Source organism: Temnothorax nylanderi, unplaced genomic scaffold (genome assembly GCF_030848795.1).
Source record: "Temnothorax nylanderi isolate EJ_2023f unplaced genomic scaffold, tnyl_v1.0 TNYL_tig0024_pilon, whole genome shotgun sequence".
NCBI lineage: Eukaryota > Metazoa > Arthropoda > Insecta > Hymenoptera > Formicidae > Temnothorax > Temnothorax nylanderi.
In genome coordinates, this window is record NW_027249086.1 from 1,434,966 (window position 1) to 1,462,042 (window position 27,077).

The 27,077-nt window shown below is 42.8% G+C and overlaps 3 protein-coding genes across 8 annotated transcripts; 2 read left to right on the top strand and 1 right to left on the bottom strand.

The window, feature by feature from the left end:
* Positions 1-111: 111 nt before the first annotated feature.
* On the top strand, positions 112-2,047 carry Roe1 (grpE protein homolog, mitochondrial Roe1). The gene is made up of 4 exons (XM_071701147.1): positions 112-302; positions 763-1,192; positions 1,296-1,379; positions 1,449-2,047. Exons 1-4 carry the CDS (start codon positions 217-219, stop codon positions 1,554-1,556), a joined length of 708 nt encoding a protein of 235 aa, XP_071557248.1. The 5' UTR covers positions 112-216; the 3' UTR covers positions 1,557-2,047.
* Mlh1 (DNA mismatch repair ATPase Mlh1) lies at positions 1,820-5,688 on the bottom strand. 3 transcript variants are annotated; one of them, XM_071701124.1, is made up of 9 exons: positions 5,313-5,686; positions 5,189-5,252; positions 4,902-5,101; positions 4,565-4,793; positions 4,247-4,448; positions 2,925-4,161; positions 2,776-2,839; positions 2,491-2,689; positions 1,820-2,414 (listed from the first exon to the last, which is right to left on the bottom strand). In XM_071701124.1, exons 1-9 carry the CDS (start codon positions 5,423-5,425, stop codon positions 2,122-2,124), a joined length of 2,601 nt encoding a protein of 866 aa, XP_071557225.1. In that variant the 5' UTR covers positions 5,426-5,686; the 3' UTR covers positions 1,820-2,121. The 3 variants fall into 3 exon arrangements, 2 of the variants coding, with proteins under 2 accessions (XP_071557225.1, XP_071557226.1); XR_011717627.1 differs by having other exon boundaries at positions 2,277-2,414; positions 2,491-2,649; positions 5,313-5,688; XM_071701125.1 differs by lacking the exon at positions 1,820-2,414 and having other exon boundaries at positions 2,490-2,649; positions 5,313-5,688.
* A 169-nt stretch (positions 5,689-5,857) lies between these two features.
* Skeletor (DM13 and DOMON_DOH domain-containing protein skeletor) lies at positions 5,858-26,751 on the top strand. Of its 4 annotated transcripts, XM_071701117.1 has the most exons (17): positions 5,858-5,991; positions 6,199-8,099; positions 9,508-9,654; positions 9,730-9,888; positions 11,538-11,859; positions 16,536-16,673; positions 17,308-17,380; positions 17,552-17,660; positions 18,127-18,289; positions 18,593-18,852; positions 20,830-20,929; positions 21,074-21,258; positions 21,707-22,003; positions 22,362-22,524; positions 23,014-23,207; positions 23,505-23,729; positions 23,818-26,751. In XM_071701117.1, exons 5-17 carry the CDS (start codon positions 11,643-11,645, stop codon positions 25,798-25,800), a joined length of 4,107 nt encoding a protein of 1,368 aa, XP_071557218.1. In that variant the 5' UTR covers positions 5,858-5,991; positions 6,199-8,099; positions 9,508-9,654; positions 9,730-9,888; positions 11,538-11,642; the 3' UTR covers positions 25,801-26,751. The 4 variants fall into 4 exon arrangements, with proteins under 4 accessions (XP_071557218.1, XP_071557217.1, XP_071557219.1 ...); XM_071701116.1 differs by lacking the exon at positions 9,730-9,888; XM_071701118.1 differs by lacking the exon at positions 9,730-9,888 and having other exon boundaries at positions 5,874-5,934; positions 7,908-8,099.
* The last annotated feature ends 326 nt before the right edge of the window (positions 26,752-27,077 follow it).

A 27,077-nucleotide genomic window follows, 5' to 3' on the forward strand; every position in this document is an offset into this window, starting at 1 on the left:
TTAAAAACCGTGCGATTCAAGAAAACGGGCTTCCGATTGGTTGAACGATACGATCTGATACGATCCGGCCGTGAAGTGAGTCGCGGCACCTTGCGTCCCCCAACATTCCGTGATCGTGATTGTTTGTGTTCTCGTTCTCCGACCGCTACGTTTCGTCTGGTTTCGTCATCCGTTCCTCGAGGACCTCGAGATCTCGTCCGGAGTTACGGTTGCATCATGGCATCGATCGTCGTACCGGCGGTATTGCGATTTAATCGCGTGACGGTCGATAATCTATATCAATACAGTAAAAGCCTAAACAGGTAAATCGTCACTTTTTTTCTGCTGGCACAAGTCGCGATCGAACGCTCATCGCGGAGTCACGTGTCGGCGTGTCGAGGTTAACCGCCGCGTTTATTTATTCTGTTTCGTTTCCGGATGTCGGGAGCATTATTCTCATTAATTAACGCCGAGAAATATTCGCTATTTAATCTCTTTCACGGCGCGAAGCGATTTCTAGTGTAATCGAGTTTGCATGTTGCTGCATACAAAAGTGAGAATCCGGAATCTCTTCACTTGAACTTTCTGTAATTTAGCAAATCGTTGAAATACTGAGGACACTCAACATTTTTCTCACACTATTGGAATATTATTAAGTAGATTAAACATGAAAATATTGTGTGATTGTGCCACATGCATATCTATATTTTGTTTGTAATAGGTATATATGTATGCAATGTTTTTATTTATAAGCAAAGCATATATGTAAATGTAATATTACAGATTGCCACGCGCATCTTATGCATTTTCCTGGCAAAGGCAACATTTTGGTACAATAACGGAAGAGAAGAAGCCAGACGCCACCGACGTACCCCCCGTATCAGAAGCTACCACAGAAAATGAAAAGAAACTGAAAACAGAACTTGAGCTTATCAATAAAGAGCTTGCCGAGCTTAAGGAATCTAGAGACACGCTGGAAGATAAATATAAGAGAGCATTGGCAGAAGGAGAAAATATCAGGGTTAGGCTCACTAAGCAGATTAACGACGCCAAACTTTTCGGCATTCAAGGTTTCTGTAAGGATCTCTTAGATGTAGCCGACATATTGGGGAAAGCTACCGAAAGTGTACCAAAGGATGAGATAACGGAGCGAAACCCGCATTTGAAAAGTTTATACGAGGGTTTGGTCATGACGGAAGCTCAATTACACAAGGTAAAATATGCCTTTATCTCTGCTTTTAATACGAGAAATATGCACATGAACAATGTGACTTTAAATATTAAATTCTTCCTTTTTTTTTCTTAATATTATATAGGTTTTCAAGAAGCACGGATTAGTTTCACTGAATCCAGTAAATGAAAAGTTTGATCCTAATGAGCACGAAGCATTATTTCAACAAGTAAGATTTATATACAGTATGTGGATACATGAGATAATAATCTCTATAAATAATGAATATTATTTTCAGGAGGTTGAGGGCAAGGAGCCTGGAACAATTGTAGTTGTCTCGAAAGTAGGATACAAATTGCATGAAAGAATAGTGAGACCAGCGTTAGTAGGTGTTGCTAAAGGATAACTAATGTAAAGGTAGATAGAACATCCACTGATAAATTGTTAAATGACATGAAGTCTAATACAAGATATTGATGTACATTATAATTTTCTCTTTTAAGTTTTTATTTAAAATATAAAATAGAAGCCAATGTATTAATATATCGTAAAATGTACAAGGGTTAGCAAAAAAAAAAAATTATATATATATATATATATATACACGCTACTTTTATGTAAAAAGATATTTGTAGCGTTACTATATATATATATATATATATATAGACATTTTTTTTAAATATATACATTGTTTTTTTATTATATATACGTAGTTTAATTCTATCAAAAAGGCTATAGAGAAAGACGATAAAATACAAATCCCGGCAAAAATAATGATACATATTCAGTCATCTCTTCAGTCTGTAACATATCTTCGTACAAAAAATCGGTATCGCACAAATATAATAGGTCACAACTGTATAAATCTACAAAACATTAAATACACTTGCTATCGGACTTGTCAATTCAATTTTCATAAGCGCATAGAAAATGAAGGATAATACATTCCTGTATCTTAGGAGTAATATAATTCAACATCTCTCGAACACTTTATACAAGTCAGGTAAGCTGGCTATTTGTAATATCGTTGAATCGTGAGCGAAGTGTTTCGGTGGGAGTAAACTTTCTTTAATTGCGGGATATAAAACGTGTTCAGTTATATATTTCCAGTCGTGTGTCTGATGCTTCGGATTGATGTAGCTGTAAAACTTTGCCGTTTCCCGACAAATATTTTGGAAGCACAGTTGTTCCTTCCTCCATTCAACTTCCGTTGCTAGTCGCATCATGTATAATGGAATTTCCGCTTCGTATGGAAAATACTTATCTAAAATGTTAGCACATGCTATTAGCAATTTATTCTTCTGGTAATATAACAACATTCAATATTACAATGTATTTACCTAACAACACGGGTAACGATCTCAAATTTCCCACTTTATCCATAACAATCGAAAAGTATTCATTCATCATGTCTGCCTTTTCTAAAAGCAATTCCTTCACCCTTGCCGCCAATTCTTCCTTAGGCCCATCTTCTCCTGTCCATCCAGTTTCCCCCGAATCTAAAGCAATCATTGCTAAATCGAACAACGATATCCGTTCCTAAAAAAAAAAAAAAAAAAAAAAATCAGCGCGCGATGTTAGATGGCTATAAAATAAACTTAATTTGCTGCATCTGAAATACGTACTGAAAATTTGATAACGCCAAAATTTGCAAAATCGTAAAGCATGATTTCATAAAAAAGCTCCTCCCTAAAAAAATATTACATCCTAAAATTATAAATTTTATATATAACATTTCAAATATCATTTTTATTATGTAAAACATTTATCTTACGCTAGTTTTCTAGTGTTGCATATGTACAAGTTAACTCCACTCTGTATCAGGGCCGAAGTTTGATCGATGCAGCCAACAAATGTCAAATTAGCTAAAATGTTTCTTAATCCCTCGTGACATTCGTCTTCAACATCTTTGCGTAATTTCAGGATACTAGTTAATTTCACTTCGTGTTTAAAGTTATTCACGGAATATGACTTGAATTGCTGTGCAGACTTCGGAGATTCATCAGTAGAAATATCTTTCTCAGTAGAATGTGTCCCTCCGGATTGACTTGCACTAGATATTGAATTTTCACCTTCTTTCTCATTATTATCTGTACCTAATGTCTGTTCTTTTTCCGAAGTCTTTTTCGTACTCTCAATAATGTCCCCATTTCCGAAATACTGATACACTTGCTTACGAGCCCTATTGGCTACGGCGTCTACAGGCTCATCTTCTACAGGATCATTTACCTCCTCATCTAAGTCTTTTAGAAATTCTGAGATATCAAACGTGGTGCTCTCTGGACGGACATTTCCCGACTTGTCCTTTTGCGCAGAGCTACCTGGATCGCAGGTATTTTGCGAGTCCGACGAAGCTGAAGTTTTAGTGTCTAATATACCGCTCCAACGTGTTGAATCATCAGCTGGAGTCTCTTCGATATGTATTAATGTAGAATTGTGTTTTGCGACGTTTAAATTCAAGTTCGAGTTTTTCTCTTGACATTTATCGTCAGCAAGCGGATTTTCCGTAATAATGTTAGATACATCTTCTTTCGGTGGAATTTCAGAATTAAGAGACTTGGAATCTGCATTATGTGTTAATTCCTTCGCCAGGGTATTACTGTCATTGTTACGTTGTTCGAAATGTATGGTAAAATTAAATTTGTCAAGTTTTTGATCGGACGAGTCTGTCCTAATCAGCTCTCTAGCGTGAACTTTTTTCAATTTATCTGAATTTCCTTTGTTATACTCTGGTAACACCTCTTCCAGGACTTCCTTAGTGATGTCTGCTTTCGGTAATCTAGCTTGCAAGTAAAACGTCCTGGACGCACTATTACCAGTCAGTCTTTCATCCAAAGCGAATTTTATTCTCTCGATTATCGCATCTTCGTGAAGAAATCGAACCTCGTGTTTCGTCGGGTGTACATTAACGTCAATATTCTGTGGATTAATATCCAGAGATACGTAACACCACGGATGGGCCTTTTTCGGGAGATATACAGAGTACACTTCCTCCAACATCTTACGAATTGCTGGAAATAAATGTCCATAAACATTGAAATTTTGACAAAGGATTTAGAGTAGATAAAAAGACTGCTTGCGCAACGTTAGACTTACAAGGAGAATCGACCAATCGATTGTTGATAAATAGCAGCATTACCATTCGTTTATTCGTATAATTCGGATTTGTCACTAAACCGTGCATCTTAAATTTATAATCCTTGTCGTCAAGCTCAACCTCTAATAGTTCACGAGCAACCGGATTGCCGTACAATATCCTTATGTTATTCTGTTTTGTCGAATTATGTGGCGTTCGGACCTAAAAACGTAACGAAACATTACTATAAATGTTCTTAAATATTCCATTGTTTAATATATTTTTTAGACGACGCACATGCGTCATATATTGTATATACATGTAAGGATTCATCTTACCTGTGGACTCGGCTCGCCATGCTTTTTTAACGTAAATCCTACTGCCGGATTATGCACAGCGTATCTCGTAACTACTTCCGTAATCTTGGTAAATTCCTCCGATGGATTTGACAAAGCCTTTCTACGAGTCGCCACATTGTAGAACAGATTCTCTATTGTTATCACAGTGCCCTGATTTCCAGCGCAAGGGACTGGAGGTGCTTTTAGCTTGCTGTTAATATACGACGCTCTGTAACATTACAAAGGTGAACACAGTTCAGCCTAATCCGTACGAAAATAAGAATTACATTTCTTTTCTTTTTTCACAACAGATTTCTCGTCGGTTAAATCTGCATACTTGTAGGCACATTTTTCATCTGCCGTCTTTGTCGTGATAGCAAGAAGGGCTATGTGACTGATGCTGGCCAGAGCTTCCCCTCGAAATCCAAATGTCGTAAGGGCGCTGAGATCCTCGAACTTTTGCAGCTTGCTTGTGGTGAATCTCTCGCACACGATGTCCATGTCTTCTTTTCGGATACCGGTGCCATTATCCTGTATCTAAAGGTATAAATCAAGATCATTATGTATAGGTATAATTTCAGACTGATATGTTTAACAATTGAAACTGTATATCCTATTGTGTACCTGTAGGAGCTTTAAGCCTCCTTCCTTCGTGGTGATTTGTATATTCGTCGCTTTGGCGTCCAAACTACAACGTAAAACCGAATTAGCCTGTGCATCGCGACAGACAGAGAGACTGAATACTAACCTATTCTCTATTAATTCCTTCAACGCGTTTGCCGGCCTTTGGATTATCTCTCCAGCCGCGATTCTGTTCACCACAACTTCGTCTAATTTTCTAATCTTCGCCGGCGTGCACATGTTGCCAGAGATTAATTGTTAATTAAGAGGAAACAACAAGTGTAGCTCTCAGCATCTGTTGTCAGATGTAAATACGATCCATAATCAGCATAATCCAGGTACGTAATTTGATTTCATGCACGAATCGATAATCTAATTAAAAGAATAATTTTGGGAAAAGCTTCGCGCGTTCGGTGAATTTTTTTTTTCAAACAGATCGAACTTTCGTTGAAAGATTCATCCATGTGTTTCACTGGCGCCAATCCGCCGCCAATATTTAAATAAGGTTAGGTTAAAAATTCACTGTGCAACATTATCGACAACACGGTCGATGTTATTTCGAGTTGGTAATTACGGGTGTTACCTTATCGACGTAAACAAAACTTATCGGCGCATCTTTAGCAGCAAAAAAGTTTAAATTCTGATCAACTGACCGTTTGCATGTCTATGCAACTGACTGCTGACAAGATCGGGAGCGGGGAGGTTATAATTAGATAAGAAGTCGGCAGCGCTAACTAAAATTCTTCAAGGTTTAGAATTTCACAAATTCCTAATATTTATTCAGATTAGAGATCCAATCTCTCGAGGTATGGATTATTCGCATCGCATTGCTCTTTACATCATTCCTTCTCTTCTTTCTGTCTTCTCATTTTATTTCGTGAATGTCGTACGTCGTATTTTTCCTTTTTGCTTCCTTCTTTTCCCGTTTTATACTTCTTTTTTGTCATCACATTTGCCTCATTTACGTATTACACATGTATAATATGTAAATATTTATGACATAAAATCTGCAGAAAAACGAAAGGAAGACATAACCCAAAAGATAAAAGAAACACAGTTGCGTAATGCTCTAGGAATGGAAGTAAGTTTTTATATATTATTTTGTTACGTCCCAAGGAAATGTTTTGCGCCGTTTAGTCGCAGAACAAAATGGAAACAGAATTATTTCTCTGCGGAGATTTTTTGATATAACATTAACATTAATAAAGCATAGCAAAGCACAAAATGTAGGTATATATACAATAAAATTGATATATACATAAAAAATGTATAGTAAAACTTTTGTATATGTATAAATATAATATATATATTAATTATTATATACATACATGTGATACGTATATATATTTTTTTTTATTAATTTTATAAATATGTATATTATATACGTGCGGCTCGCTACACGCAGATCTATGCATTGTGATGCGATTGTGCGCGGGTCAAGGTGTTCGAGTGAAAGTACGAAATATCAGCAACCGCTGAATAAATCTTCTATAAGAAGCTGGGCGGACGTTCGCGCAGAATTATTGCGGCAAACGTGCGATTACGCGATGGTACAATGCGACGCTATCGCTCTCGATGCATCTGATAGCCGTACCGTTTCCTCCTATCTCGAAATTCCGTTTCCCGAAACGCTTCATCGCCGCGGGTGATACCGATGTCTCGAGCATCCCGCGCGTTCAGTTCTCGCGTCGTTACGTTGAATTGCCCATTTTATAATTGCGCAATTTGCAATTATAAACCGCCGAAATTATTGGGACGATATCGGAGCTGTAGAATTTAAAGGGGCGCCGAAGAGAGAGAGAGAGAGAGAGAGGAGGGATCAATCGTAGGCCTGTTCTCTTTATTAGCTCAACTTCTTGCACGCTTCATCTTGCGAAGCTTCTTTTTGTGAAGAAGAAAAAGAGGAAAGATGAGCCGTGTGCAAGAAGTTCAGCTGAAAAAGAACAGGCCTCATTTTCTACTACAATTCAATGAGCCCGGGATAATCCGGTTGTTCGCTGCACTTTCCGCAGAAACCGCGTGTTTCTCACATCATCGTGTCCTTTCTCGACATTGCGGCAAGAGAAGCGACGTTCGTTGCGTAAAGACACGACGTTTTTTTTTTTCTTTTTGCAACGTCGCGCCGCAGCGGTGTCCCGTTCCGACTTAGTTAACGGTCCACGAATCTTGAAGATCCTTCTCTGAATCATATATCTTATATCTTATAAATCTCAGCGCGGCTCTTTAAAGCAACGCAATTATTTCGATGGCTTCTGCAGCCGGCGCGGCGTGGGCAGCGTCTCCATTTATTTACGAGAACGTTATGGCTGGCATCGATTAATGATCGAGATCGCGAGGGGAAATTTCATATATGTTTCATATTTCATATTTCTCATTGTCCGAGAATCGACTGTTGCTCCAGTAAAGTGGTCAATTACTCTTTCTAAACAGTCGTTAAACCACCACTCGGTGTTTCGGTGTTAATAACTGCAGCCTCACGATTGCAATTTCTCTTCTCTCCGTTAGCACCCGCGTCTCCTCGCCCACTCGATTCCCCGCGCCGTGTTTCGCAACGCTAACTATATTAGCCGCGCGCTGTTAATATTAATCAATTGTTGGCCCATAGCGGCGCTTATTTGTCGTGCGGACGCGTCAACATAACATTTTTTTTTTTAATATATCTCGTAGACGCTCGACAAATAAAAGACGATGTGTCTTCTGTCATCATCAATTTTTTTTGCAGCGTCCAGCCGCTTTCTAAAGTGTGCGCGTACATATATGTACGTCGCGCGCGGATTCTGCGATTTCTACGAAAAGGGACTTGAAAAGCAAATAATGCGCGAACTCGAGATGGAATTTGCTTTAAAAAAAAATGTATATGTTGGCGCGAAGCGAATATGTTGATGCAGACGTCCTTTGTTCACGAAGGAAAACCGTAAGTATTCACGTATTTCCATTTTAAACTTGTACATTAGCCGAACGTCCATGAGAATTAACGATCGCCTTATGGATCGCTTCGTTACGCGCCCTACGAGGCTAAAACGAACGAGAGACAATGCATGGGAACTTGATCCATGAAGGCAGACTACTATTCATGGATCAGCAATCGTGATTCAGCGTCAGCATCCACGATTTACCTATACGACAAACTTTCACTATTCTCATCTCATTATGCCGGCGAATAGTCATCCAAAACAAATTCTCGGTCTCCCTCAGATATGCTTGATCGCTCTTGAAAATTGACAATTGTGGACACGCACTTCAGAGACCAGCGAATCTTCTTTGAGAAGTTTTTGTAAAATATTAGCTTCTAGAATGAAGGTTTTACGCGTTTTACAAATGGAACCTAATAATAGTAATAACAGTATGTATAAATAAAATTGTAATATTAATGTATGCATATACACCTTGAGAGAAAGGCAGTCTAGGCTATTAATAAGAAATGTATTATTTATTATAATACGTGCGCAAGTTTCACGAGATGTGGATAACAGTAAAAAGTGACATCATCTTATGAATAAGGATGGGATTCATTCTAGGTAGGACTGATAACATCTACAGCACGTTCGAATTTTTTTTTATTAGCACTTGGAAACATAACAGCATTTAAATGTAATTGAAACTTTCCGCGCTGCAATCGAACCTGGCATATGAGTACACAGCGGGATGTAACACAATCTTGCGATACAATCGAAACTTTGTAAAAAGAATCGTTTGTGTCTTTTATAAGATAATAATACAGCAGCTCATATACGCGTTTTAACAGTTCTATGTGTCGTACGTTGTCTTTTGAGTAAAAAAAACATTTACTATACGATATATTCTTACGGTTTTTATCTACTTAACATTTTTTCCTTGATATAAATGTCTCTTGAAACATAAAATATTCCTGAAAGCATTTTTCGGTTATTTTATTTCAATATTTTTGTAGATAATAGTATCGTGCTGCTTATTAGTTTTATATTATACATTTTCTATTTCTGCGAGAAAGATCATATGGTTTAGTTTAAAGAAAAAAATGCTATGCTTTGCGGCTGTATAACAGTATATGTGAAAAAATAAGAAGTTACAGAGCTAGAAAGTTAAATGTCATTAAGTTGCTCGATTTTTCTCTTCTATATTTCATCATCAGCCATAAAAGATAAATGGTAAATTGCGTGACTTATCTTATAAAGTTTCTTATTCTATAAAGTTTCAAATCCAATTAGATATTATTACGTATTTTTCCATTCATGAGGGATTCGAGTATATTTTATTTATATTCCGATATTGCTCTCGATCTTTGTGTATTTGATCTCAGATTGTGCAAATATTTCGCAATAACGAATCCATTATTTTTACAGGTATCACACGATTTCGACGGATTAGTATCTAAATATTGGACGATATTGGATCGGCCGAGATTCGTGGATACGCATCGAGTTTGGACCCATTTCCACTTGCGATGGACGCGTGCGCTAAGTGCATTTTAATTAGCAAGAGACGTGTCGGTGAGCTAATTACAGGAATACTCTCGTTAATTCTGGGGGTGACATCGCATGTGTACGTTGCATGAATCATTGTAGCGCGTGTCGTGTATCGTTACACATGCGTGCGCCGTGTATTTACGGTGCGAAAGTGCGTGCGGAACCAAGACAGAGCCGGTCATTCCACGAGAAACCAAGCGAGCACGCCTGCCTATGCCGAAGGAAGGAAGAAAGGACTTTCGCTCGTTCGTAACGCAGGTCGTATTCGTGAATAACGTGGATCCAAGCACTCCCCAGCTTGCCTCGGTGTGCCGGAGGTCTGTCACTTTTGTCGCGCGAGTCGACTTTCAGCGCGGCGAAAAAAAAAAAGGAAGAAGAAGAAAGAAAAAGAACCCTCGCGCTAAAACGCTCCGCTACCGGTCGCAGATCGCTGACGCTTCCGGTTTTAGATCGCACACACGACGATCCTCGTCTTATAGGATACGTAACAAAAATTATTCCGTCGCGTATACTGCCTTTCTGTCTTTCCTTTCTTCCTCCATCCCTCCTACCGTCGCGGCGTAATGAGGTGAGATGCGAGGAGGCGAGAAGCGAGACGACGAGTGGGATGGTTTTCAGGCTGGATCGCGGAACCTCTTCTTGATTTCTGCACAAGCGCGACCAGCCCGCATGCCAGCCCACCCATGAAACAACGGAAAGCGGCCTGCTCGCCGCGAAATCGCGGCAAATTCGCGCCTCGCTTCGCTGAAGAAGATCTGAAAGATAGTGAAGACACGCTCGTAAAAACACGATCCAATCCACAAAACTAGAAAAATATCCAACCGCATGATATAAAACTATAATTGTATCCGTGCCAACATATTGTCTAACCGGAGAGTAGCTTATGAAAGAAACGTCGATATATGATTCTATAAATCTGTATCTTAGAGGTAAAGAATCTCCGTTATTATAAATTTAGAAAAAAAGCAGAGTTTAAAGTTTATTATTTTTATGAAAATTTTTAATATACGACTTTTTTTAAACATTGTATCTTAGGAACTAGCAATGATAGACATAGGACCCTTTATTATTCTACAATTTAAGCTCCTGGTATATTATAAAAAGTAAATTAACTTTGTTTCGACAAAAAACTGGAGATATATGATTCTTTATCTCTAAGGTACAGAAATATGATTGCCATATTTCTTGGTACCTTCTGCGTTATACATTCCGATATTCCTGCGACACGTATGCCGTTCTTTTCCATTAAAAAAATAGAAAGACACGGGGGTTAGATCATCTTTGCGGGAATGTCTTCATTTTCAATGATGAAATCGCGCCTCATTGCGCGATATTGCAAAACGAATATCTCGGCTTGACGGTAACCGCGTTACATCGTCGAGGACCGCGTTATTATGCGCGATTCAGAACTCGTTACGGCCGTCAAAGGTCTCTCGATGCCGACAGGACCCGCTCGCCTCCGATCGTTACACCGGGCCGGGATTCTGATCGGCGATTTCGACGAAGTGGCATGGTTATCAGGAGATCCTGGCGAAAAGTAATCAGGCGTTGCAACATGCCCGAGCGATAAAAGCCTGCCTGAAACGCGATGCGCTCACTCGGGAAATATTCGCTGAGCTCAGACCGAGCGTCCCCGCGGCGAGCGTGCGATGGGGTAACGCGTACGGTCTTCTTCGTGATGACAGCATTGTAATTGCATGTGATGCAGTCAAATTTGTCGCATAATGACGGCGCGCAATTTCGACGCAACGCCTGGAAATCCGGAGCCTGTGTACGCGTGCACTCCTCTCTCACGGATTCTCACCGTCCTATCCCTCTCCCGCGACATTATAATTGTCTTCTCCTTTCGTAATCCTCACGGGTACGAGTATATTATATTTTTTCTTTATGACGTCTCTCTTTCGTAGGTGGGCAAAATTGTCACAAGCCTCGTCTCGGTGCCGCCGAGACAGCGGACCGTGAGACGGCGATGGGACTTTTACCTGGGCGCGAAAAGCTGAAAAGTCTTTCCCATGAGAGAAAGACAGAGAGAAAGGAACGGGAACGGTGAAGCAAGGCGAGCCGGTGATCGCGTAGTGGGACCAACAAAGTTACCTGGATCGACAACAGATACTTTTCTCGGCAGTAACCACCAAGACACCATGACGACACGATCACTCGCATCGTCCCCGACGCGACGGCCGTCGGCTGTCGGTCTTGTCACCGCGCTTCTCCTCATCGCGGCGGCACGTAAGTCCTCACACGATCTACCGCTAAATCTCGATCGGCCTGATTGATTTCGCGAAATATAGAAAGTGTTCCGTGCCTTTCGGCATTTCAACGACGATCCGACTTAGCCACACGGTCGCGAGAGTTCATCGAGCTTCGATTTGATCGATGAAGATATGCAGTGAAATCACAGATTCGCGTTCAAGTCCTAAGTATCGCGATACGAAGTTCTAAGTTTCGAGATATGTTTAGTTCAAAAGATCTTGCGATCGTCGCGGATTGTTTAAATTTTTTATCAAAGTTTACCGGGTTTTTTTCACGAATCCAAATATAATTTTTCGTTGAGCGACGACGACTCGAAATAATTACAAGGAAACTGAAATATTACGCATGATCCTGGGCACTCTCAATCCGTAGTTAATTAAACGGTGTCCTTGACGCAAAGTGAGGGGATTAAAGAGATCCTATAGCTTATCGTATCAGGTTATCGTCGAGACATTATTTTCGTAGCAACGCGTCTGAAGTTACGAAACGTAAATGTAAAATTACGTATGAATGGTGTACCGATAATCGCGACGTTGATCTTCAATAAAATCCACACATCTTGACGGATTGATTTCATAACAAAATTTTGACTTGGAATTATCATCGAAGATTATTTCTATTGCATTATTCGGAATAATTAGGATATCCGCACGCTATTTCGCAGACTGCTTCCTCGTCCACTCTACTTACCGTCAATCTCGCGGCTTCACGTCCTAGGACGACTTCACGCTCCGTTTTTGCGGGCATCATTTTTAGCGCACGCTTTAGAAAGCAAGGAGAAATTACATGGTGCTAACTTGCAATTAACAATCGCTTGATCTAAAAACCAATATTAGTTCGCCAGTTTTGTCTTCCGTAATAAAGAAAAAAAATGAGATTAGTCGCGCGGAGAAATTCAGCTTCTCTCGAAACAAACACGGCCATAATATCGTAGAAATGTCTAAATTTATAATGGAGCAAAAATTTGGTGCGTTTGCGAATTTTGTGTTAAGATTTTATTTAAAAAACGTATTTAAAATTATATTTCCAAACATAGGAAAGGATATCTTTTCTCTATCGACGTACGATCTCAAGAAAGCGGAGATTTAAGAAAGAAAATCCTAATAAAATAATAATAGTAATTGAGAAATGTGGACTTGAAATTGAGATTTTGCGTTTGTTTCGTTGGAATTCACTGTTGGAGTTTATTAATCTTGCAGAATTTTTATAGAATCTCAATCAGTTTCTGCATTCTAGGAACACGTATCATTCGTGCGCGCCACGTGTAAATAATAACGTGCGGTGCATGGTTGAGATTTTTACGAACTGAATGAGTCCGCGTACTTAAATGCCGAAACTTGAGGATCTAAACGCGAGGACGGCAACGGATGAAAACGAGAGGGCGATAACACCACAGGCCTCGCGGCGGGCCTCCTGACATTTCCAGGCTTCCAGGAGGTGAAAGTGGGAGCCGGATAACCGTAATTGGCCATCCGCATAACACAAGTTCCGAGTCCGCAATGTCGTAATAGTGTCTGCGAATAGTCGCCGAAATGTTTGCAATGCGAATAATCTCGTCGAGGCGCGATTACGTTCGAGTCGTCTCCCGTCGCGTCGTCTGAGAGCGGTGTATCATCCGTTCTCAGATTTACATTTGTATTAATCTTCTATTGTCGCGAAGCGTAGAAGTCATGTCTATTTAAAAACGTTGATTGATTCTTTCGTTTGGATTCTGAAACAGCCGAGGTGATCGCATAGCGCGATAAATAATAACAATAATTTTATAGTCTTAAAGGTTCGATTTTAAAAATTCAGCACTAAAGTACTAATAGAATTATAAATCTTATATGATAATGTATTCCCCATGCACGCAAAACCTGGGCTATAAAAATAAATAAAGTGTAGCATTTTATTTCTTTTTCAATTCTGCATATTCACCGCTATGAAAATAGCCGAAGGTTATTTACGAATCATCGAGAAATTCGCGATGATGTAGACTTGTGATTTGCGTTCGGAGAGGCGGCAGCATTATGCTTCTAAATATTATATAAATATCCAGGATCTCTTTCTTTCTCTCGTATTAATTAAAATCTTTAATTGATCGATTAATCCCTATTATTCATTTGGGTATCGCTTTTACTTATTTAAAGACTATCTCTAAAACTTAATGTTCTTCAGTTTCGAATCTAAGTTCCTTAACACTTTACCAATCGCGCGAGATTTACTCTCTAAGCACCGTACAATCTTTGTCAGCCTATCGCCCTTAAAAATTCTCTTTCTCTCGTCATTTCTTTTAGTACTGCTTTTTCAAACTAATTAAGAGTCACGGAAGAATGGCGTAGATCTATCCATTTAGTCGTTGAGTAACGAATCATGAAATAGAGCTATCCAAATACTCGGGGTAGATCTACCAAAGTGTGTTAAAGATCGACTCGAGTTTCCGAAGGAGCGAGTCGGACCTCGCTAGGCTGTTACGCATCGAAGCTTTCGAGCGGGGTTCATCTCGCGATACGACGAGGTGAACGATACAACATTTCTGCCGCGGGCCCCTATCAATCCCAACATCTCGAACGCGCTGTTGCTACGTTAGTAACATTCTGCAATCCTGCGTTCGTCGAATCCGTCGCGGAAACGCATGCAACCACGCGACCTTGATTAATGCGCGCACCGCGCCAATCTTCGCCGTCCTGACGTTTCTGGATGGATGGACGGGTCGATTCCTACTGCGGAATCCTAACGGTGCCCCGGGCGAGCGAAGGGTCTCGATTTAACGAGGTAGCCAATGTAACGTGAACCAGTGTACCCGATCCTACGATCTGTCAATGGGAAACGCGCGGGGGCTTCGCTTCGTGGCATCACTTATCTAGCACACGTGCGATACGCGTGTACAAACACGCGGCACTCGTACTTCTGTCGTTATTAGTACTTCTCCGTATCCGTGTCTTCTCCATGTCCCATTGATATTCCTGTTTACTCTCGCATCTTCCAAATACAAATGTCAATTACATTACAATCAAAAGCAAGTGCCACTTGATACTTTGTACTGTTAAATTCGTAATGTCAATTCGAGTTATTTTTAACCATTCTTATAGGTCGCCAGTCGCCACTGCTCCTTAACATGTCGTTAATTTAACTAAACCAATGAAGTTGAAATAATAAATTTCGACACACATGGTAGTTAAAAAAAACAACAAAATGTTATCTAACTCAAGGTATTCAAATTTCATCCTTTAATACTTAACATTTTACCTCTGTATCTTCCAAATACAAATGTCAGTTATAATTAAAAACAAGTACCACTTGGTACTTTGTTCTTACGCATTTTCTCTCATATTCTACCATGATTATATATCATATATGATTATGTATTCTACACGTATTCATATGTTTGCATATCACTTCAGCCTCGATACCAGACCTGAGAAAACCGGAGGATGAAACGAGCGCGAGTTATTTGAATTCATTTCAATATGAACGTGAAAATATACATAACGTTCCGTGCCACTTGCTTCCAAGATGACTTCCCGGGGGTTCGAAAGTAAGAAAGATATCGGTCCAGGATTCAGCGGGGGGAAAAAAGTCCGAGAAACACCGATCTCCGGCGGCCGAACGTGACCGTTCTGGGCGAACTGTCGACGGTTGCGTCTTTCGTCGTACGCAACAGCAAAGACCGATTCGCTCCGCGAGAGTCGAGAACGCGGGGTTTCGCGGAACCCAGTTTTGCGTACGAGCGGTAACGATCTGCGCCGAGCGGCTCAATCAATCGTTCTTGACAATTTATTCGCGAAGTCGAGAAGTTACTCGCGATTACCGTTATCCATCGTCTACCGGTCTACCGTACTTGGGAGCGGATTTATCAGCGGCCCGGCCGCGGCGCACAAATGAGATGTATCATTCTAACGAACCCAATAAATTCGCATTATTACGCGTGGCACCGGTTCTCTCTCTTTCTCTCTCTCTCTTTCCCGGATGATAACGCGGCTAAATGGCATACGTATCCCTTTACCGTATACGCGAGAAAGAAAAGAATACGTTTCCACGGTCGCGAATTAGACGCGCAAACCGACAGTTACGTCAAGGCCGATGAAGTTTGCGTGGCTATTGACCAGTAATTCACCGCATTAAAGCATACTTCCGCGCTTTGTCACTCTTCGTTGCCTCGCGACTCGGTATAACGAGTTTTCTAAAAATACCCGACGTTATTCGTTGGGCTTTCGGACGCGAGTCCGATGCAGAGAAATTTTTATATATGAAATAAAATTAAAGCTTTACGTCCTTCTTCCCCTATACGTGTTAGACGCGCGAGGTTCTTCTTTTCTAATAATCGGATGCGCATAATGTCACGTAACTCGATAAGTGGCCAACCGATTATTCAGTTGCAACATTGTACCGTAATCGTTGTTTATCTCGCCGCACACAATTATGCTAATTCTCCGCAGTTTATCACTTACCGTACTTGAACAATCGTCCGGATGCAAAACGCAAAACGAACGGTAAAATACACATTCAACGAGCTTGAATGCGAGAGATAGAGGCTGGCGTTGTGCGGAATCGCATTCCGTTTCCGTGTGATTTCTTATTCCGACTAACCCTTAATTACCTCTCATCGCCAGTCTCGCCGCTTATACCGGTTACTTAATGGTAATTGATGATTATGAATTTCCTTTTGGCAGAAATATGCAGCGGAGCGTATTACGGGAAACTGATCGGCAAGCTGTCTGAACTTCATCACGGCGTGAGCGGCGAAGTTTATGCCGTTGACGCGAGGACTCTATTTATCAAGGATTTCACCTACGATGGCGAAGGTCCAGGTTGGTACATCGCGATTGCAACGCGGATCAAACTCTTCTTCGTAATCAATCATACGGAAGCGAATTATTTCGACCGCTGTCGTGTTATTCTTACTTGACTGTAATGCAAAATAATTGGAACAATGCAAGAGATTTATTATTCGGAATAATGCATTTTAAATTTTGACATTATTTTGCTATTGGAAATTCGAAAGATTAAAGTACAAGTGAACTTGAATTTTATGGCCAATATAAGTAAAGCAAAATTAAAGTGTAGCGCAGATGCTTTGTGTCGCATCTCTGGAAGGATGCGAGAAAATTGCGGAAAAACTTTCCCTCGGCCTGATAAGCTGACCGCGATCGACTTTTGTGCCGGAAAAACTTTCCCGAATTTCTCTGGCATGCACGTTCGTGACGTGTTAATAAACTGACTGACTGCTCGAGATGCCCATTCTCCATTAATGGGATATATCTAGATGCTTATTAGAGCTTCACAATCTGAAACCGTGTTACGTGTTCGCTATCTGCTCGCTTAAACCGAACCGTTCGTCATCATTGGCGGCAGGAACTTGCTGCATGTATATAAATCTTTTTTTAACCGGTTTTATTAAACAAGTTTTTATCGATAACATCAATAAGAGCATCATTCTTTTAGCTGCATTCTTTTACGCTGGAAGCAGCAAGAGTCCGGGAAACAACGGATTCCGGGTGCGAGACGAACGCGGAACGTAAGTAGAGCCGATAATATCTCTCCATGAATTCCGTTAATTAAACGTAATTTTGTGAAATGTATAATTATAATAAAATCTGTATTTGTCGAGCGAAGCCTCTGTCGGTTTCCGAGCGATCGTTCTTGCTCGATTATTTTGCACGATTAACTTCTCCCTTTCGCCCGACAGCACGAACCTCCTTAAACGGTACCGCAAGAAGGACATCACGCTGACCTTACCGGACGGCAAGACCTTGAACAACATCAAATGGTTTTCGGTCTGGTGTGACGAATTCTCCGTAAGTAACGGATGTACGCTCGTGACCTTGGATCGCGCGATATCGGCGCGTACTTGCTCGTCGCACTCGGGAAACCGGTATCATTTTCTCGAACTACAACTTTCACACTCGCGCGGCGGATTTAACGGCCGCGTGTCAAGTGAATGGAATACGGCATAAGTAGCTTGATGAAACGCCACGCAGTCACCGCGGGCTTTACACGTCCGGGATTGGAATGCAGAATTTTTAATAGGATCACTAAAACGCTCGGAATTTCAAATCTCTCCCCCTTAGGCGCGTCACATTTTATTTCGTCAGTCAAAAGAATCTCGACTTCTTCCTCAACAAATCCTTCTTATTGTTATATAGTCGAATCCATCTTTAACGAGTTAGAGTTAGAGTTATGACGATTACGCAAGCCCTTGGATTGGCAAGAGCATTGATATCTTGCTTGATGAGCGAATCCGAAGGAGTCGTTTTTGTTTAGGTGAACTTCGGCGACGTCAAGATACCGCGAGGCTTCGATTATCCGAAACCGCAAAAGCTGAAGACATTGAGCGGCATACACGGCGTCAGTTCGGAGCCAGTTGTCGTCGTGGACGCTCAAACCCTTCTGATACCCAGTTTCAGTTACGACGGGGAAGCACCTGGCAAGTCTCTTTCCTTTCCCCGTTATTAATATACAGTTTTAGACCTTGACATTAATAATAAATTATCGCAACATTTCCGAGACACTGATGTTTTATGTAAAATTTTATCGTTAAAAATCATTAAGCGCGAATTCCTCTTTCGGTACAATTTGTTGGGCCCTCTCGCCAAAATAATGCAAATAATTTTTTTCTTTAGCTTCTCGCGAGCCTGTTTTAAAACTCGCGAACGTCACGGATTTGTTAGCTTTACGTAATACAACGCGGAAGATCGACAGAGTGACGAATGTAAGGATTGTTTTGTAGATGCCAAGTTCTGGGTAGGCACCGGACCGACCCCCTCGTCGCAGGGTATCCGAGTGCCGGATGAGAACGGAAAGGAACAGCCGTTGCGTCGTTACGATCGCAAGACGATCGTGCTGACGTTACCGGGCGACCTGACCGTTCACCAGCTCGGTCACTTCGGGGTGTGGTGCGAGGCCTTCGCCGTGGACTTCGGCCACGTGCAGCTCCCGCATAGCCTGAACGTACCGCCGTCTCTCAGAATGCTAGGAGTTTCACCGCAGGTATGTATCATAAATGTCTTATAGTTAGCACTTTACAGAAGGGAGAATGGGACAGTAGTACAGGGAGATGCATTAACATGTAGCTCACTATAGTGCACTGTGATTGCTTCGCGCAGCTATTTACGACCCACGGTGATCGTGAATCGACCTCGAGATCGACCTTCCGACAGAAGCGTTTCTCTATTTCGGCTTTCTTTTTCCTCACCTCTCCCCCCGACTATACCCGACTACGAATAACTTTGACCAAACTGACAGCGTGATCATCGAGTTTGCTAAGGACATTTGATGTTACTCCGATTTTTAATGACGGACGGCATAGTCCTTCAATCTCAATTCTACATCTTATCATTTACAATACACTTAAATCTTTACGCGAAAACGTGCTCGGAAATTAGCTTGAAGAGAATTCGGTGCGAGACAGTTACACGAACGTCGTGCGACTCGGGCTTGTAAGGCAATTTGACAAATATTTCAGGATAGCGTCTCCCCCCGCGACTTCCTCATCAACTCTGTTCGTTTCGCTCGTTCTGCGCGAGCCGCGAGTCTCCCAGCCCTCCTGCAAAAATCTCTGTACATGGATAAAAACCCTGTCTCTGTCCTTGTGTTGCAGAACGTGCATCGCGGAGGGCAGGGACAGTTGGGGGCGCTAACAAGTGCATACGAGATCTCTTCTTTCGCTTCCTCGTCGCCCTCCCCCTTCACTATCTCGTTCGCGAGCTCGCTCTCGCAGCAACACCAACGACCGACGACCTATCGGCCGCTCCTCCGTCGGGGCGATCAATTCGTCCACGGGATTCAAGCCGTGGAGCCTCTAATATCCGGCCAGGCGGAGGAGCTTCGTCAGGCGCAGTCCCCCGCCTATGCCGGTTATCAGGAGCAATTTTATCGCGCGGCCGACGCGGCAGCGTCGCCGACGTCGTCCCCGTATCGTCCCCAACCGTCGGCGCGCTCGCGCCTGGTCGAGCCGCAACAAAATTCGTACGCGAGGCTCCTGCATTTTCAAGGCGACAGGAGAATCGACTCCTTCGTGCGTTACTAATACGCGACATATCGGCCAGACATCTCCCGGACTTTTATTCCACGCGAAAAGATGTTCCTCGTTCCTCTCTCTCGTGCCGTTCCGTTAAACAATCATTTTGATCTCCGGAAACTACGAATTTTTCGTCTCGAAGCTTCATCACGCTGTCTCAAGCGATAGCGATATTTTAGTATATTATTTTATACCGAAATGAAAATTACTATACCACTTTGTTTTGCTATTATTTCGAGCTATTGTTACAGTGTTGTTTTTGTTTAAATTGTGACGAAAACTCTCACGGCAGTTTCTCGTATGCATCCTACGTGAGTTTGTACACTAAATATCTGAAAACTGTGGAAGAATGAGGAATTTCTTGTCTATTTTTGCCTTAATTAATGTCTTATATGATAATTTCACCTGCTATCTGGAGAGCCTTGAATTCTTTTTTTTTTTCTTTACGTATGTATATACTTACGCGGGTGATATATAACATAATACGTATAATATATATGTATATATACATATACACACATATACGATTCACGCGCGCATGTGTGTACTATATTTTTGATATTTTTGTACTCATTTTCTATATTATGTATTATACATGAAATAAACATATTTTTTACAATTCCGAGCTTTGCATATATTCCCAAGCATAATCTCAACGAATAATAACTGTCTGTTAACGTTGTTCTACGTCTTTAATTACTTGTTATTTAATTACTTTGCTCCAAGAATCGTTCTCGAATGTTAAAGTTAAACGGAGCGTAAAATAATGAATAAACAAAATAAGGAAGAAGCGAGTATATATTCATTCAAGTCCGATTTACTTTAACGTTTTACGAGAACGGTTCTATACGAAAAGTAGTCTGCAGTGTCGGGTAAATTGCCAGTAAATTTAGTTCCGCTCGAATGCACGTTAGTGGCGAATAAAGTATCGGACGGTGTGATTTCAGTCGAAGCTTAACTGCGAGGTCCTCGATGACAGCTTAGCTTTCGAGGTGCGTTGGGCCGTGGCCGGAGACAGCATTGTCGTCCAGCTCGTCGCGAAACTAGGTAAATATAGACAGACACGTGTTGAAAGCCATGGGCTTCGACAACGGAGATGAAGAGACGTTTGAGAAGCGCGTGGAGCTGAGGAGAGACGTCTAATGATAACGTAATCTCCAACGACTATAAAGCCGAATTGTGTTACGACAGATGCCGGACAGTACATGTCCTTCGGATTGTCCGCGGACACGGAGAGGAGCGTGATGATTGGCGGGGACCCCACCGTGGCCTGGGTCGACAAGCAGACCCTGCAGGGATACGCCATTGATTACTTCTTGGACGCGAAGTCCCAGTGCTCGGGTCGCCGCGGCAGCTGTCCAGACAGTCGTATACAGGTAGACGAACGGCAAACATTGCTTGACATTGTGAGTTATAACGTGTCGCGACTGTCTAGAATCAATTTAATTTCTCTTGAAATATATATTGTTAAACATAAATAGCTAAAAGACACGTATTCTTTTATATATATCCATTTTGATGTTTAAAGAGAGAAACAATCCCCTTAAGCTGATGCTTATATTTGATTCTAAACATCGTCGAAACAGTAAGATATATAAAAAATCTTTTAGACAAAACCTTTATAGTTTTTTAATGTATTTCATAACTGTGTGTATTTAAATTTTGGTAAAAAAAATATGTTTTCTCGCATTTTTAATATAAAATAATTCCGTGTATCGTGAGTATTTAGTGTTCACCAACGCGAAATAGCGCGAATTCGCTGTTAAGATACGCTGTCGTGTCCATGAACTGTCACTCGTAACGAAATGATTCGTTCTCCCGCAGGACAACACGGACTCGGTGCGGCTGTTGAACGCGGCGATGGTGAGCGGCTACAGTATCGTCACGTACCAGAGACCGCTGAAGGCCAGCGACGAATTAGACCTGCCGATACTGACGAACAGATCGCAGGCTATAATTTGGGCCATCGGGCCGCTAAACGAGCGGCAGGAGGTCAGTTTTCACAGCCACTATCTGAAGACTGATCGGTTCATCGAGTTCGGCAGACAGCCCGCGTGGAACTGCCCGATGCCGGATCAAGAGTCTCCCGACAACTTTAAGCAGACGGCAAGCAACACTCAAGTAAGTGACGGAGCGTAATCAAAAGCGTAATCAACACGGTGACCGCGACCGTGATCACTCGTGATTTTTCAGTAACGATTTGGTGAATGATTGACGCTGTCGGGATTTTTTAAAACGCTTGAAAAAAATAAATATTATTTAATATAAAATTTGGAATGACATAATTAAGTAACAGTATAAAGTAAAAAGTATGCGATTCGAGAAACTCTATCCGTCAGGATAATATTAGAAATGCTTGTGATGAAAATTGTATTGCGTTAGAGTCGAAGTTTAAGTTGGGGAAGAAATCGATTCGTACATATTAATGTTAGTTTTATTTTGATACTGATGCTATCTTTTGGAAAATACATTAAAATAGGTCGTCACGAGATGGCCGCAACGTGTACCGGCAACTCCTGCACCGGCTTCAACGAACGACGCTTGGGAGATACCACCGATTCAGTGTTACGAGCCGGATGACGGTGTCTTCTACGCGCAGATGGGGCCTACCGGAGGAAAACACGGCTACCCGGCTATTACCGGTACTGAACCATAGCAATTAGTATTATAACACTGAGGTATCGTCTCTCGATTTGAGTCTAGAAACTCCATTCCGCATGACATGATTTACATGTGCAAAACTGCATGTATATATCACCAGAATTATCACCGACAAGGACACTTATTCTTGAAATAAATATTGCAATTACCAGTCGGCGGAGAAAATCTCTCCCGGCACCAAATTTCGTTAACTATTTAAAAAAATAACTTTAATCGGCGCTGCTTTCATAAACACTAAGATTTATTCGCGTCTTACCTTTTACGTAGAAAGTGTGCACGGATTTTATTTTTTCTACGATACCTCGTCACATAGTTTTGGAGATTCGAGGCACATTTAGACTTTCGCGAAACTAATCAAAATTCGCACGGCACTCAATCCGCGAAGCGCTCGCGAGAAAGTTCTCGCGCTAGTCGCAAGAAAGCTGGATCGCATCTGTACTCCAAACCGGTCTTCGCTTCACTTTCTCCAGGTCACGTTGGCTGGGGGATCTCTTGGTACATCAATGGCTTGCTGATACCCGTGATTAATGTAGTGCGCGGCAGGAGATACTCTTTCGTCACGGAAGGCGGCTTAGATCCCGACATCCCGGCGCGTTATCATCCATTCTACATCACGGACGATCCGATAGGCGGCTACTATCACAAAACGGCCGAGGAGAAAGCGGTAAACCGTCTTGCATGCAAAACCATTTTCGGAAGAGAGTATATCAGCTCTGCTTTCATCTGCAAAACGTTAAGATAGACTCGCTATATTTGTTACAATATATTTCCGCGGTAAAGCAAGCGACTGAAGGACGTCACACGTTGCCGTGTAACTCCGATCGAATCTTCTCATCACTATCTAATTACCGTCATGATCTAAATACCTTAATGAAAGAATCCAAGAAAGCGTAGAAAGATGACTGGATGAAACGCGAATTGTACGGCTTCGTAACGGCTATTCGCTCTCTGACTCTAACAGAAAGTGAAGATATTCGCCGGCGTGCGCCGGCAACGCGGCAAGGTCACCCCCACAGGCGTGGGTCGTCTTTGCAACTGGGTGCCTGATCAGAACCAACCGCCGGCGGACGAGTTCGCGTCCTTCGGAGCTTATCAGCGCACCCTGACCCTTGAGTGCGACCATGGCGAGCCGGGCATCGTGGAGTGGACGCCCGACGAGAACACCCCCGATACGGTGTACTATCAGGTAATCTGACATCCAGACAAGGCGCGTACTCCGAACGGAACTCTGATTTCGCACGGGAGATTCCGCATGTCGTTCTTTTCTCTTCCAGTGCTTCACGCATCGTTACCTAGGCTGGAAGATCAACGTTCTCGATAGCTGCGACACCAGCGAGCCGTCGCCGGCGGCCAGCGAGAAGCGTGAGATGTACGCGGAGCCGGAGCAGGATCGCCAGGACCTGGAGTACGACGCCAGCATTGCCGTGCCGAGCAAGGTAACGCCAACGGCGGAGTTCCTTCATCAACAGCATGTCCATCATTCTCACCGCGAATACAGCGAATACGACCGTTACCCTCATCATCATTCGACGACTAACAGCAAGCTAAGCGTCTCGCATCCGCAGCTACTAACGAACGCCAATAACAATTACGATCGCTTGCAATCATCATCATCGTCCGAAAACTCGTACGGGGCACGTCCGAAGGACGCGCATCGTATTGACGAGGAAGCCTTGCCGCGGCAGGAGCAGCCGCAACAGCAGCAGGAGCAGCAGCAGCAGCAGCAGCAGAAGTCGCAGCAAAAGCAGCAACATCGGTCAACCACGATCGTTCACGAACCGTCATCATCTCTTCACGCCGGAACTCATCTCACGGAGATTGCGCGGGAGATTCAGCATACCGCCACTAATCAGGAATTGTCTAACCTCGTTGCAGATCACCAGCGACCGTCACTGAGTCACGGGACGAGGTTGCCCTACGTAACGGCGGCCATCAGCAACACCCAGCTACCGTTTTCCCGAGCGCCGCCTCATTACGCGAGCAATTACCATCACTACGTCCACCATCAGCTTCCTCTGCCTCCTCCTCGTTACTATCATCAGCCCGAACCGCCGAGGACACAACTGATGATCATCCGGCGGCCAGCGCCAATAACGCGCCATCATCCATCGATGTTGCAGACGTTACAGCAGGCTGCCAAAACGATAACGGGCGCGTTATCATTACCGTTTTCATTCGCGTTCCCGTCGACCTCGCCGCGGCCGTTCCTCATCGAGCGCAAGAAGTCCGTTTATCGACCGCCCGTCGCAATCACGACGCTGACGATGCTGAAGACGACGCCGAATACGATGACCGACAAGCTGCCGCCGTTCGAGAAACTCGCGGCGAAGATCGACACGAAGCAACGCACGAAACTCGAGGCGAAGGTGGGATCGCGCTCGGACATCACTGACAATCACATGGGCTCGTCCTCCTCTTCCTCGTGGAAGTTTCTGAAACCTGCGCGCAACACCGGCTTCAATCCCGATTCCATCGTCATCGAGAGCGGCTTCAAACCGATCATTAATAAAAACAACGTCGACCGTGCGTCCGATGTCGCGCAGAAGAGGCTCTCGACGGGGTCGTCGTGGCAGGACGAGACGCTCCGAAAGAACGGGGATTACCGTACGATCGACGAGTTCTCGCCCGTTTTCGTGCCGTCGTTGCCATTGACGATCGACGGCGGCAGAAAGAGGAAGAAGAAGACGTCCCCCGCGCGCTCCCCGCCCCGCCTCGACGATCTCGACGACATGGAGATGGCGGCCGATCTCAGACTGGATACCTATTATCTCCCGCCGATCGGGAGGACGAGGCCGGAGCAGCTGCCGTCAACCTCCTCCTCCGGCGTCCTGATCACTTACGACGGTAAGAAGCTGCGGGACTTCAGCGGCCTGGCCAGGTCCATCTCCGACGTCGAGCACCGCGGCAAGGGTGGCCGGCTGACCTCGGACATCCTCAGCAGAACGCCGCAGTTCGGTAAGTTCCAGGGCGAGCTGCCACCGCTGATCCCCGGGGAGACGCACGCGAACGGCTCGGTCCCTCCTCCCTCGTACGAGAAGCAGAACCGTCTGCCGGTCGTCGAGCTGCCGCCGAAGACGAGCACGAGGTTGACGTTGGTGGAGAGGTCGAAGAGATCGCCGCGGGACGTCGGTCGCACGATGCCCAGCGCGGACTTCCAGCGCGGCGGCGACCGGGTCAAATCGGTCAGCGGTGGAGCGCGCCTCAGCAGCCTCGGATGGGTCGTTCTGATCGCGATCGCGGCGCGCCTCGCGATCTGAGAGATCGGGAACGGCGACCGGTCCACGTGTCCTCCGATGAAGGCACGCCTATATCCGCTCGACGGATATAGGCGCCGGAAAGAATCGGAAGACGATCGTCTTTGAGCGCGCGTCCGCGCGGCTCGCGACGGCACAGGATCGTTCGGGAATGGTAGACAATATACTCTCCAACTGCGTTAACACCGGGGAAGGCATTACTAACCACTGAGAAAACCGCTGGTTTCCTATACAGTAGTACAATCCGCCTGTCAAGCTCGCGTCTCGCAATTCTGGTACCTCGATCCACTCTCGATCGTGTTCTTCGCGTAATTATCATTAGTTGCCGGTTCCTTAGGCCAATTCAAACTTGTATCGCTTGACAATGCAGACATTTTTATACGGTGCTCTTTTAAGGAAGAAAAAAAATAGAATTTTGTTAATTCACGTATATCTGCGCGCGCGTTTATTTTCCTATCGCGTTAAGTAGAAGAATTGTGCAATCTACGTGTTGGATATTAGAATTATAATTATATGCAATAAGATATTAAATGTTATTATTTAAAAAAATAAGTAACATATAAAATATATGGTAGTAAGATTAAAACTTTTTAGATCTCGAGGGGAGCATTTGCGATAAGTAAGGGAGATATTATTCGTGCGGTGCGTGAACGTGTCCGTTGCAATCCATTAAACAAGAAGTCGTATAATAGCAATGACCTGGGAAGTGCAAGTTTATAATCGCAATAAATCTATATTTTCTGGTACCGCGATATTACGATGCACAATAAAGAATTCGTGATTAAACTAGAAAAACAGACGCGTGAAAACCCGATCGAGTTTCAAAAACGCCGGTTTACAGGTGGCGTAGGAGGCGTTTGCAGCAACAGGCACTTGTTGAGTTTTGCTGGCATATTTTTGTAAATAAGTTAAAATATTTGTTAATAAAGGTAATCTTGACACAGTTGTCTCCAAGTTGTTGTGTGCACTGTCCTAAGCAGAATCGAGGAAAGCTCGACCTGGATTCTTCAAAATAATAGAAAAAACTCCTGGCTAACTTTTTTTCCTTGTTTTATTTATATTTTAATAAAATTTACGATTGGTTTAGCTACACAAATTAATGAAGACACACAAATAATGAAGAATTGAATATTAAAAGAGTATAAACTGAATACTGATATACATATAATATATATACACACACATTTCTCTAAATAAAATTAATTTGAAGAATGTATAATAAAATGTCATTCTCGTCAACTAAATTTTTTAAATAATTGTCACGGAATTTTTTATTATGG

Coding starts and splice junctions, on each gene's coding strand:
- Roe1 (XM_071701147.1), top strand. CDS start 217: ATGGCATCGATCGTCGTACCGGCGGTATTGCGATTTAATCGCGTGACG. Junction 303..762: donor TACAGTAAAAGCCTAAACAG/GTAAATCGTCAC, acceptor GTAATATTACAG/ATTGCCACGCGCATCTTATG. Junction 1,380..1,448: donor ACGAAGCATTATTTCAACAA/GTAAGATTTATA, acceptor TATTATTTTCAG/GAGGTTGAGGGCAAGGAGCC.
- Mlh1 (XM_071701124.1), bottom strand. CDS start 5,425: ATGTGCACGCCGGCGAAGATTAGAAAATTAGACGAAGTTGTGGTGAAC. Junction 4,162..4,246: donor TCGATTGGTCGATTCTCCTT/GTAAGTCTAACG, acceptor ATTTATTTCCAG/CAATTCGTAAGATGTTGGAG. Junction 2,415..2,490: donor ATCGTTACCCGTGTTGTTAG/GTAAATACATTG, acceptor CTAACATTTTAG/ATAAGTATTTTCCATACGAA.
- Skeletor (XM_071701117.1), top strand. CDS start 11,643: ATGAGAGAAAGACAGAGAGAAAGGAACGGGAACGGTGAAGCAAGGCGA. Junction 16,674..17,307: donor CTACGATGGCGAAGGTCCAG/GTTGGTACATCG, acceptor TCATTCTTTTAG/CTGCATTCTTTTACGCTGGA. Junction 22,525..23,013: donor CGGCTACCCGGCTATTACCG/GTACTGAACCAT, acceptor CACTTTCTCCAG/GTCACGTTGGCTGGGGGATC.